Genomic DNA, 12,663 nt, shown 5'->3' with positions numbered 1-12,663 from the left:
ACAGTTGCATTTTTTACCCATAGACCCCTGAGTTAAGCACCCACTATATGAATCCCCCCTTTTTCTTACATTTATCCGGTGCCCCAAGATGTGACCCTTCCTACATCCTGTTCAAAATCTGCCCTGGATCCTTTATATTTCCATACCTTTCTACTTTTTACACCTCACTTTTAGTAGGATGCGGATTGCTGTCTTTATGGTCACAGTTGCTGACATAATTGTGGTAATCGATGAGCCACGTACATAAATCCTGAATAGCTGGATCTCTATAGGTCACATGATGCAGTGGCTTAACAAACAATCACTAGGACCAGTGCATGAAGGGCCTACCGGGGGAATGCAGTGGTAGGGGCCCATGCATAGGGGTGTGGCCAGCCACCACATTGGTATACATAACCATTAGAGACTGCATGGGCTGGGGCCCTTGATATATATACTGTTCAGTCAATATTGCTAGTGCATGCATGATAATGTAGCAGATTAAGAACAGCAATGCATGATAGAAAATACACCATAGTCCTGTGCATTATAATGGAAAATTTGCATAATGTTTAATTCAAGTGCACAGTCTGGAACCTCTTCCCTAGAGGAGGAGGTGGGGGGCCCAGGCAGTAGAGCCCACCGGGGGTTTCCCCAATACCCCTGTGGGCCAGTCCGACCCTGACTAGGACCATAGCTAATAAGTTTTGCAGCAAGGTGGAGTGATAGGCAGGGGCGGATTGGTATGGAAAACCAGCCCGAAAAAGTTACGGAAGCAGTCCTAAGGGGGGTGGGGACTGTTGTTGAGATGCGGTCTGTTGAGGGGGAGGGATTCTTCCTCATAGGGTTTGATTCTGAGTTGGACACAGTTACGCGCTCTTGCATCTGTTTCTGCAGTTGAGTCTGCGACTTATGGCTAATGATGCTACAATGCACTTCCCTGGTGTACATCCGTACTTCTAAATATGCAAGCACTGAGGCGCCAACTTTTAGTATCTACAGACACTGCAATCATGCTTTGTGCATCTTTAAACACTACCATTGGTAGCACCATTGAAACTTTTGCCATCCCTATGCTCGGTGCAGATCTTCTGTCTGAGTATGGCCTCCAATGTGAGCAATTGAACATCTCTATGTGCAGCCGCTTTCAGTAACATGCCCACACTACATTACATCTGCATCTGATTAGCCAAGCCATGTAAGCACACAGAAATGCCCAACACATTTCTTGGTGCGTGTGTCTGACTCTGAACTGCAAGTAAGTACAAACACCATCGCAGTGCATGCATGTGCGGTGCAACACAGACGCAATCGCAGATGAAAAACATTGCACAAGAAAGAAAAATAAAACACATTGGTCCCCACAGGAAAAAACACACACATTGGCCACCACAGAAAACAATAACACAAATTGGCCCTCACAGGGGGTGCATAATATAGCTTTTAGTACTATAATTTGTTTCAAATTTCCACTGCTGTTTGAAAAGCCCAGTGACAGCAAGAGATTTTATAATTCATGGCTGTAACATCTATATATTCATGTATTTATGAACATTTATGTAGCGAGCATATTACATTGCACTTTCTTTCAGTGTTGGGAATGGGCAGATTAGGAATTAAAAGTGGCCCTGGAACAATTTGTAGATGTGGCCTCACATGGGCAGATGGGCTACCGTGTAGCACCACCCCTCATATGTCAACAAACAAAACAGGCCCCTGGCGTTAGGCCATGTGATTGATGCGCATGATTATGAGCAGGTGCAGTGGAGTCCTGTTTGGATTTTCAGCCAGTTCTGTCACAATGGAAGAAAAGATAGGAACATCTGGAGTTAGGAACACTCATTATCGTGCCTCTTCTCCTATACTGGGTCACCATTTTAATGCAGGGTTTACAGACAATATTTATCAGTCACATCAATGCCTGCCTAACTGGAGCTTACAATTTAAATTCCTCCAGTAGTGTATAGTACATACTTACCAACTTTAAGAATATCCTCTCCCATACCTCCCCACATGACCCTCTCCAGGAGGGACAAAATGCTTTGCTTACAGACTTTTCTCTTAATTTATGATTTCCGGCACCTATTTGAACAGATTAATAGATAAGAAAAGTGTTTCAGCACAGGCAGTGTCGGACTGGGCATGAAGGGCCCACCAGGAAAATGCAATCACAGGGGCCCAAAAAGGGGCGCTGTCATATGCATGAAGGGGTGTGGCCACGTGACCAGAGAGGAGTGGCCAGCCATTATAGGCACCACTTAGCATCGTATATAAAGAAAAAGAGCTCTTGCTCTTTGCCCACTTCAAGCTGTTGTGTATGTGCCTGGGTTACACCTGGAGAGAGCAGTATATGTGCCTGGGTTACACCAGGAGAGAGCAGTAGTATACGTGCCTGGGTTACACCTGGAGAGAGCAGTATATGGGCCTGGGTTACACCAGGAGAGAGCAGTAGTATACACGCCTGGGTTACACCTGGAGAGAGCAGTATATGTGCCTGGGTTACACCTGGAGAGAGCAGTATATGGGCCTGGGTTACACCAGGAGAGAGCAGTAGTATACGCGCCTGGGTTACACCTGGAGAGAGCAGTATATGTGCCTGGGTTACACCTGGAGAGAGCAGTATATGTGCCTGGGTTACACCTGGAGAGAGCAGTATATGTGCCTGGGTTACACCTGGAGAGAGCAGTATATGTGCCTGGGTTACACCTGGAGAGAGCAGTATATGGGCCTGGGTTACACCAGGAGAGAGCTGTAGTATACGCGCCTGGGTTATACTTGGAGAACAGTAGTATACGTGCCTGAGTTACACCAGGAGAGAGCAGTAGTATACGCGCCTGGGTTACATCGGGAGAGAGCCGTAGTATACGCGCCTGGGTTACACTGGGAGAGAACAGTAGTATATGTACCTGGGTTACACCTGGAGAGAGCAGTATATGGGCCTGGGTTACACCAGGAGAGAGCAGTAGTATACGTGCCTGGGTTACACCAGGAGAGAGCAGTAGTATACGCGCCTGGGTTACATCGGGAGAGAGCCGTAGTATACGCGCCTGGGTTACATCGGGAGAGAGCCGTAGTATACGCGCCTGGGTTACATCGGGAGAGAGCAGTAGTATACGCGCCTGGGTTACATCGGGAGAGAGCCGTAGTATACGTGCCTGGGTTACATCGGGAGAGAGCAGTAGTATACGCGCCTGGGTTACATCGGGAGAGAGCAGTAGTACATGCGCCTGGGTTACATTGGGAGAGAGCAGTAGTATACGTGCCTGGGTTACACCTGGAGAGAGCAGTTGTATATGTACCTGGGTTAAACCAGGATAGTGCAGTAGTATATGTGCCTGGGTTACACTGGGAGAGAACAGTAGAAACATATAAAGACCCCAGTATAATGCCAGATACAGATAATGACCCAGTATAATGCCAGATACACATACGCCCACAGCAGTGCCGGATACACATATGCCTGCAGCAGTGCCGGATACACATATGCCCCCCACAGTGCCAGTTACCCATATGCCTCCACAGTGCCAGTTACCCATATGCCTCCACAGTACCAGTACCACATACTATATGCCTCCACAGTGCCAGTTACACTTATGCCTCCACAGTGCCAGTTACCCATATGCCTCCACAGTGCCAGTTACACATATGCCTTCACAGAACCAATTACACATAAGCTCCACAGTGCCAGTTACTCACCGCACCGCCCAGGCTCTGCTGCTGCTCCTACTACTGCTCCTGTGTCTGTGGGCCAGGGAGGAGATCGCATCATGAGCCTCTCCTGCCCCTTAATCTGACTCTGCACACTGAGCACGGATACACTTTGCAGCTGTCGGCTGAAGAGGAGCACCAGGGGCTCGGAGCAGATAAGTGAGGGATGCCGGAGCAAGTGATCAGTGACACCTCCGCTGGTCTCACTGGGGGCAACTCAGGCTGGGACTCCGAGCACAATGGAGGGAAAACAGGTAGCAACCAGCCCCCCTGACACCCCACACAGAGTCCAACGACTTCTCCAAATGCTGGTAAATTGGTTTGCGGGGAGGAAGCATGGCCAAGTGGGATATAATCATCGCTGCTGCCGGGCTCTGCTTCCACTGCTGCTCCTGTGTCGAGGATGGGGAGGAGAGCGCAGCGCACGCCTCTCCTGCCCCTCAGCTTACGCCCCTCCTGCCCCAGGCGGCTCCTGACTCCTTGCACCACTGCATTCCCGGGCACCACGCTACTATAGTAGGCCTGCCCTCACACAAAAGAGGGCATGGCTAAGAATAGCTATTACAGTTTTGTTATTGCATGGGGACATTACCAATGTATTTGTAGTGGTGAACATGGACACACAAACTTACAGCTGGTTTGCTTGGCAACAAATGACTGCAGGGAAAGGTTCTAGGGACAGTCTAGTGTTTACATATCTATAGGGATGTGGTCACAGCCCATTATGACATTGGCCCTTCAACCATACGCATTTCTATAATGGGTGCAGAGTGTGTGGTGTACACGGGGCCCTAGGTCCAGGAGGCCCCACACCACACACACTGCACCCATAGAGTATACTTACCCCTCCAGTGTCTCTGCAGTGCAGGCACAAAATACTTGGAAAATGGCCGCCGCTGCCATTTCCGAGTGGTTTGCGCATGCGCACTGAAGGTGTCCCTGCAGTAGGCTCTGGCTTTAATCCAGAGTCTACAAGCTGCCATAGAGGAGGGAGCCCTCAACGGATCCCCTCCTCTCTTAAAACACCCCTACCTTCAACAACACATAGTACAGGTCACAATTTTGTGGTATTAAACAATAGTCATGAGAAATAAACCTAATCATTCTCTGAAAGTGATCGCATAGCCAAGTGCCTCAGGCATCAGTAAGCTCGCTTGTCCCTAGGAAATTGATAGACTGAATATTTGTTGAGCTCCCAGAATGGCTGCTCCTTAGTCACAGGCCCCCTATAATGTAGCTGGAATGTAGAAGTGGGTGTGGGCCACTGGCGTATTTATAATGGGTGTTTCGCGCATGCGCAGTAGGAAAAGCACTGGGAAAATGGCCGCCGCACCATTTTCCCGTAGATCTGCACATGCACTCTAGGCTCTGGGATAGCGCTAGGGTCCCCTGGGGACCCTAGTGCCCTGAGCTCTACAGCGCTGCTAACTAGAGAGGAGGGAGCCCAGACAGAGCCAGAGCACGGGCCTCCTCCTCCCTAGAAACGCACCTGGGGGTATATTTACTAAGATCCCGATTTTTTCCACGTTTGTTTTTTTTTCTAAGTGTCATCTCTGGAATTTACTAAACACAAATCTCGGCAGTGTTGGGGCTATTCGTATTTGTATTTGTATTCTCAATCACTGCCGACAATAGCCAAACACTGCTGGGAAAGCATAGAAATCATAAAAAAAAGGCAGTTTTAAAATAGACCTACTTTTTGGTGGTGTGTTCAGATTGTCATGCACGGATCAGTGAGATCCGTGCATGCTTATCTGTGGAAAGGGGTATGAATGAGTTAAAAATAATAAAAAAAATAGCATGGGGTCCCCCCTCCTAAGCATAACCAGCCTCGGGCTCTTTGAGCCGGCCCTGGTTGTTTAAATACCAGGGAAAAATTTACTTGGGTCCCCCGTATTTAGACAACCAGCACCGTGCTCTTGGGCCGGCCCTGGTTCCAAAAATACGGGCTACAAAAGACGTAGGGTACTTGTGGTTCTCCAAGTACCAGCTTACAGGGGAGGCTTGCTGGGACTTGTAGTTCTACATAAAAAAATATATATTTTTTTTACACAAAAGGCCCCCCATCCACCTCCCAGGGATGGGGGGGGGGGGGGGAACACAGCCTCAGGCTTCATCCATGGTCCTTGGATGCCTGGAGGGGGGTCCATTCCTCCAGGGAACCCCGGCCAGGGGTGGCTAGTTGGGGGGTAAGGCCACAGTCGCAGGGACCTATATTAAAGTGTCCCCCGGCTGTGGCATTATCTCTCTGGCTAGTGGAGCCTGGTGCTGGTTTTAAAAATATGGGGGACCCCTACGTGTTTTGTCCCCCGTATTTTTGGAACCAGGGCCGGCCCAAGAGCCCGAGGCTGGTTATGCTTAGGAGCGGGGACCCCACGCTATTTTTTTTTTACATTTTGACTGTTTAAATACTTCTCATGCTGTACACAGTGAAGCCCTGCAAGGATCTCACTGATCCGGCCAGGCTTCATTGTGTTATGTCTGGCAGTCTTTTACTGATCACTCCCGTAAAACACTGCCCGACAATACGAATAACATCGACATATGAAAATTCGAAAAAATAAATCTCGGCAGTTTAGTAAATTACCGAAAATAATTTCAAAAAGTTGCAGAAACATACAGCCGATAAAATTAGAGTTTAAATTCCCACCAATTCGTCAGGAACACGAATCTTAGTAAATAAACCCCCTGGTGTAGGCAATGTCCAATTTGATATTTCCTGCCTCCTGATACATAATTCTGTAAAAAAGGCCCTCATTGGTGTAGTAGCTATATTGGGTGCAACATGTGTGGTGCAAATGGGCACCTGGGTCCAAAGGGACCAAAACCACACCCCCTGTACCTATTAAAAATATACTTACCCTGTGGCCACTTCAGAAGAAATCTAAAAAAAAAAAAAATGGTGCCAGCACCATCTTTCTGGAGATATAAGCATGTGCAATAGGCTCTGGCCCCTAATGGAACTTTAATGTCTCCTTATTGTCAGTACTCAAAAAAAAACTTTCTCACCTAAAGTTACAAGTTATTACACAATTTATAGTTGTTTTAAATTTATTTCTGAAATGATTTCTCCATGTTTATGGGATGAGTTATAATGATTAAATTAAAATAAAATGAAATATGATTAAAGAGGCGCTGGGCCCCAGTGAGTCCTGTCAGAAAAAAGCACATGAGACAGGAAACATTTTGTCTGTGTCACCTATAGTGGTAGTCGGAGAAACATAGCGTACTACACTGACAGTCTCTTGGTGCCAGTCCTCAGTGTCTGAAAGGAGCTAAGTTCTGTTCACTGCATTCTTGTGAAATACACCGTAGACACACCTCTAGAGAGTAAAGGCATTTAATAAGGACTGCAGATATGAAACTAAAAGTAGACTGAGAAATCTCCAGTCAAAGTGTATAGATTGGTGTTTAGTCAAATTCAAAAAAGTCTGACTATATTGAAAGTTTATATGGAGTAATGTAAATTAAAATAACCAGTATCGTTTTATTATTACTGTGTTTGTTCCCAAGTACTATGGAAGGGTTCAGTATGATTTCCCAAGGGACGGTATGCCTTGCGGTTAGAATCCCAACAGCCCCCTCTGAAGTCCCCTAACCCTCCTCTGCCCCCTACCCTAACCCTCCATTGTGGGTGCCTAAACCTAACACTCCCGGGTGATGCCTAATCCTAACCCTCCCTTCCCCGCTGCCTAAACCTAACCCTCCCCACTAGATACCTAAACCTAATCTCCCCTTCTATGTGCCTAAACCCAACCCTCCATCCCTGGTCCCTGACCCTAACCTTCCCAACCCTACACCCTAACCCCCCTTCTACTGCCTAAACCTAACCTCCCCCCAATCTCCCCCCCCCCCCCCCCCCCCACACACACACACACCACCACCACCCGCGGCAGGACCCCAGCTCGTCCCGCTGTCAGGACCATTGGGATGCCGGCTTTCGGTATTGTGATGCTGGTATCCCATGCAGCGGAAGTATCTAGACGCCGGTAAAGCGTCCTCCTTCGGGATCCCAGCGTTGGTATATCGACCGCTGGGATCCCGTCCGTCGGGAAGCTAACTGCTTCCCTATGGAGTATGCTGGTGTTCTATAAACTCACTTGTCTTCTATCTCTGGGGTCTTTTAATCAAAACTAAAAAATGTGATGTGTTATTTATGTTTAGAACTCGCATTTAATGGGGGTTCAGGGTGCGGGGCTATGTTCCATGTCCTGGCACCTTGTTTAAAAAAAAAAAAGAACCATCAAGTAATTCTGTAGCATCGATGTCAGGAAACCATCTCTTTTCTCCCTGTCAATGCCAAATGTATTTGATAGTGGTCATAAACCATCGATTATTTTAAATCATTGATGGAGGATGTCCATGCCCAGGGGTGTAGCGAGGGTGGCTCCGGTGGAGCGCGAGCTCCGGAAAAGTTAGAGGACGCACCACCGCCTGCTCACCCCCTTCTTCTGCCCGCTATCCCACGGGCCGCTGTACAGGCAGCCGCTGAGCAGGAGGGGAGAAGCAGAGGGGCACACACTCACTCCGGCTCGGAGACTAGGTAGGGAGCAGGGCAGGTCAGAGGAGACAGCAAGAGACAATGACAGCCAGAAAATGCCAGAGCTCTGCTGCCCTCTTTATAGGTCTCACTGTCTGCTTGTAGCTGTGCAACAGGGTTACTTCTGTTCTGCTACACCACTCTCTGCTCCGGCTGCTGCCGCACCTCTTTATGCCCCCTCTGCTGCAGCACCTCTCTTTGTCCCAGCTACGGCAGCATGTCTCTCTGTCCCAGCTGCTGCAACACCTCTTTCTGCCCCAGGTGCTGCAGCACCTCTCTCTGTCATGGCTGCTGAAGCACCTCTTTCTGCCTAAGCGGCTGCAGCACCTCTCTCTCTGCCCTCTTTCTGACTCGGATGCTGCCGCACCCCTCTCTGCCCCAGTTGCTACAGCACCTTCTTCTACATTAATGCTGCAGCACCTCTCTCTGCCCCAGCTGCTGCTACTACAGCACCTCTCTCTGCATTAGAAGCTGCAGAGTAACATCTATAAGCAGCTCTACTGTGGTATAACCTCTCCTATATTTTTGTTGCGCTCCTTTGGCGCACACTGTCCCTGTTATAAACATGATGGGTGCCCAAAAGAAACTTTAACCGTGCGAGCCACAAGGTCTATAACTGGCCCTGTCGCCAATTTTGGATTTTTCTATATTTTTACTTTTTCTATATTTTTACTTTTTAACATGCACCCAATTCAGTACAGGAGAGGGGGCGCCGAAACAAACTGTTGCTTCGGGCACCATGGCACCTAGCTACACCTCTGTCCATGCCTATTTGGAAGTGTGAGACTTTTCTCCTGCTTGTCACATTCACCACCGCAGTGGCTCCAGTCCCAACGCTGTCTATTGCCTCTTCTCCCTGTGCCCACACCTGGAGCAGGAGACACAGCTGACACCCCGGGCACTGACTAGACATTCCCAGCTCCCTGGGCACTCTCCCGACCTCCTGCACAGCCTCACTGGTATCCCTCTGTGCGACTACCCAGGCACCCCCTCCTATCTAAGGATGGCGTACAGTAACACAGTCCATTTCTGAATAAATGTGACTTTTGGAAGTTGATGAATAGCCTATTTTCTACATCCCCAGCAGGAGGGTAACCAGGAGACATCAGTGATATCTCCTGTATTACTAGCAACATGTATTACTCTGATACCTAATGTTTACATTAATGAGTAAATTGGGGGTTAAAATACATAAAGGATGATGAATAGACCCCCCCAGTATGTTTGGGACTCTAACAAATTTCTAGAGAACTCTCCTGGACTTGATAATGCAATCTGCGGAATATCACTCCATCACCGTCCCAGACTTCCAGCCTTTGCTGTATGATGCTGAACAAAGCTACATTGTAGGAATGGAAGCTGTAGGAATCAAAGTTAATGGTTAGCAACTATCAATGTTCCTGATCCGATGGTAGTACTTTTTCCAATTAATTTGGGGGTTTTGATGGTGGAAAGCCATCAGATGCAGCTTTCCAAAGTCCATCCAATGACTGACTCCTTATGTTTGTGTCTGGCCTCTTACACCATCTATAGATGCTGTTAGCAGACTGTTTTCAGCAAAGCCTTACAGGGTTTGTTAAGCCTAAGTGGGACCTTGTATCACTGTGATACTAAAAGAAATATGCCGCTGGTAGTAAGGATTGTTGTAAAATGAAGCCCATAGAGAGAGAGAAAATATAGAGTAATAGGACGATTTATAGGTAAAGGTTGTATTTAGTCATAAGAGGAGATATATAGGTATATTTATCAATGAGATGTGTGTTTGCTAGAGGCTTCCACCTTTTCAGGACTGCCGAGAGCTAAATGGGGCCATGAGTAGTGGGGGGGGGGGGGGGGCATGGGCAAATCCAGGAACTGCGGGAGCCCCCTCAGAGAAAAAAATACTATTGCCCTTATTTATCAGTGAGTGATACATTTAACTGTGAGTGATAAATTGCACCAGCCAATCACCTCCTAGCTGTCATTTTTCAAACACAGCCTGTGACATGGAAGTTAGGAGGTGATTGGCTGGTGCAATTTATCACTCACAGTGAAATTTATCAGTCGATGATAAATAAGGGCATATGTGCATTGCCACTTTGCCAACAAGAGCCCAGGGCCAGGTACGCAGTATAACACCCAAGAACCCCCCCCTTGTGGCTGTGACATTTGAACACCGGAAACGACATTGCATCTCGCACTTTTTGCCTGCCCGGCAGAATACTCACGAATGTTTTGTGCAAGATTGGGCTGCCGTAAAGTGGGGCTGCTGCTGCACTGATTCTGCCGGGGGATGACTTCACCTGCAATTGAATTACCCCCTAGTGTTGCTTAACACCAGATACTCAGCAATAGCCACTCCCAGCTGTAGCCTGTAATAAATAGGGAGAAGCCTCTTCACTGGAGAAATTGGTCTTTTGACACATACGGGTGTATTCAGTTGAAGTCGGAAGTGCCGTCAAGTCAGAAAGACGGCAGTTTCCAACTTTTTTGGGACGAATCAGGAATCGACCAATTCAATGGAGCTGCCATTTTTCTGACTTGTCGGAAAACACATGGATTGACGGATTAGCCGCCGATCCACGTGTTTTGTCGAATTAGCGGCCAGTTCCGACAGTTTTTTGTCCCGTTTTTGACAATGCTGATCCGACTTAAAAAAAGGTCGGATCAGGATTGTCGGAAATGGGCAAAACCTGTCGGAAATGCACGCTAATTGAATAATGCACTGTCAGATCCTCTCCGTCGGAGAGGATCCGACATGCATTGAATAGATCCCATAATCAGTATTCCCCTCAAAGTTTTACAAGGAGTCACAGGAGGAGTCTGACTATAAGATGAGTGATATTTATAAATCAGTAACATTATAATGAATGTAAAACTACACACACACACACACACACACACACACACACACACACACTGTGCTGCTTTGCTGTCCTCTCCTGGCAGGAGTGTGTTAACTGTAATCTGATCAGAGCCTGGAAAGGTGAGGTCCTGCCTCCTGTCACACCTTTGCATGTTGCTGGTATTTGGAAGGAGCTAGTGCTGCACAGGCAGGCAGTGGCTTGTATACGCAGAGTGTGACGGTGAGTTACAGGGAGGTGTGCACTGTGCCCTTATGGAAGAAACCAGGGGACAGAGGGCGGCTACAGGATGACCTCTCCCGCAGTGGACACTGGTAAGGATGAATATGGAAGTTTTGTTGGATGTTCGGGGCTTAAGGCTTGTACACTGGGGAAAGAGGACAGAGAAGAGGGAGAAGTTACAGAGAGAAACATGGGAGGGACAGTGATACCAGGGACAGAGATGACGGGGAAAGGAGGAACTGAAAGTCCGATACAGTTGAGATCAGAAACTGAGTGGGCTGAAGGCATAATATAAGGAGCTGGGTGACAGAGGAGTGCAGCAGTAAATACTGATATTCTGTAGGGACAGGGCTATGTGCAAAGTTGCAAACTGCAGAGGAACCTGGAAGAGTAGAGAGAGATCATACGTTGTTTACATATATAGAGCCTTTCCTGTTATACTAACGTATATGTCAGAGTCTTAACTATATAAAGTATTTGAAAACTACAAAGAATATATTACAAATATCATCTTTGTATTACTCGGATCATTTTTATAGTCAAAACTGTGGAGTAACAAGTCTATGGCAAGTGAGGCAGTGCCTCCCCTGCCTACCTTAATGCACATCTGTATATACTGCTGCACCTGTGTATGATATATCTGTGTATACGGACCCTTAGGCGCATATATTGTGTGTAAATCTGGCTCTGGTATGAGCCAGTGCCTCCTAAGCCATTTACCTCACCGCATGACCCTGTAATATATATATATATATATATATATATATATATGTATGTGTGTGTGTGTGTGTGTGTGTGTGTGTGTGTGTGTGTGTGTGTGTAAGCCCTTTATTTTCTGTACAAGCTCTATTCACCTCTCTCTCTCTCTCTCTCTCTCTCATATATTTGCCTTGAACTCTGGCAGTTTGCAGCAGATCAGAATGTTTTGTATGATTTCTGCGATCTGTGGGTGATTACAGCTGCTGAGACCTTTTTTTCGTTTTAAATAAAGTATGGGGGAGATGGATCAAGCCTTATAAAGAGTAAAGAAGTACCAAGTATCCTGCTTCTACCTATCATTTATACCCCTTTCACATCGCAAAAATAACCCGGTATATTGCCGAGTTTGAGCCGTGTCAACCCGGTTTGAGGTGCAGTGTGAAAGCGCCATTATGAATTTACCGTGTCAAACAACCCGGTATTTCAACCCGTGTAAAAAGAAGGATCCTACAAGGTTCAGAACCGGTTCATTTGGCAGTGGGAAAGCCTCAGACCCGCTATATTCAACCCGGTAATCTTAAAAAGGAGGTGATAGGTTGTCTCCCTGCATGATGTCACCTGTCTGAACCCGGAAATAAACAGGCAGCACGCTTTAAACAGTGTGTTTTTATT

At 47.3% G+C, this 12,663-nt stretch overlaps 1 protein-coding gene across 3 annotated transcripts in view; it reads left to right on the top strand.

The window, feature by feature from the left end:
* LOC134936500 (lysophosphatidic acid receptor 2-like) overlaps positions 1-12,663 on the top strand; it is a 158,070-nt gene that overhangs the window by 25,391 nt on the left and 120,016 nt on the right. Inside the window, exon 1 of one of the 3 annotated variants that reach the window (XM_063931560.1) lies at positions 11,227-11,384. The exons of the other annotated variants lie outside the window; for them this stretch is intronic. Coding sequence (XP_063787630.1) covers positions 11,360-11,384 — 25 coding nt within the window. The 5' untranslated portion in view covers positions 11,227-11,359. Of the gene's footprint in view, positions 1-11,226; positions 11,385-12,663 lie in introns of those variants that run through there. 3 annotated transcript variants of the gene reach the window in all.

Source organism: Pseudophryne corroboree, chromosome 6 (genome assembly GCF_028390025.1).
Source record: "Pseudophryne corroboree isolate aPseCor3 chromosome 6, aPseCor3.hap2, whole genome shotgun sequence".
Lineage (NCBI taxonomy): Eukaryota > Metazoa > Chordata > Amphibia > Anura > Myobatrachidae > Pseudophryne > Pseudophryne corroboree.
The sequence above is the reverse complement of the archived record's forward strand: the minus strand, read 5'-3'. Positions and strand labels throughout refer to the sequence as shown.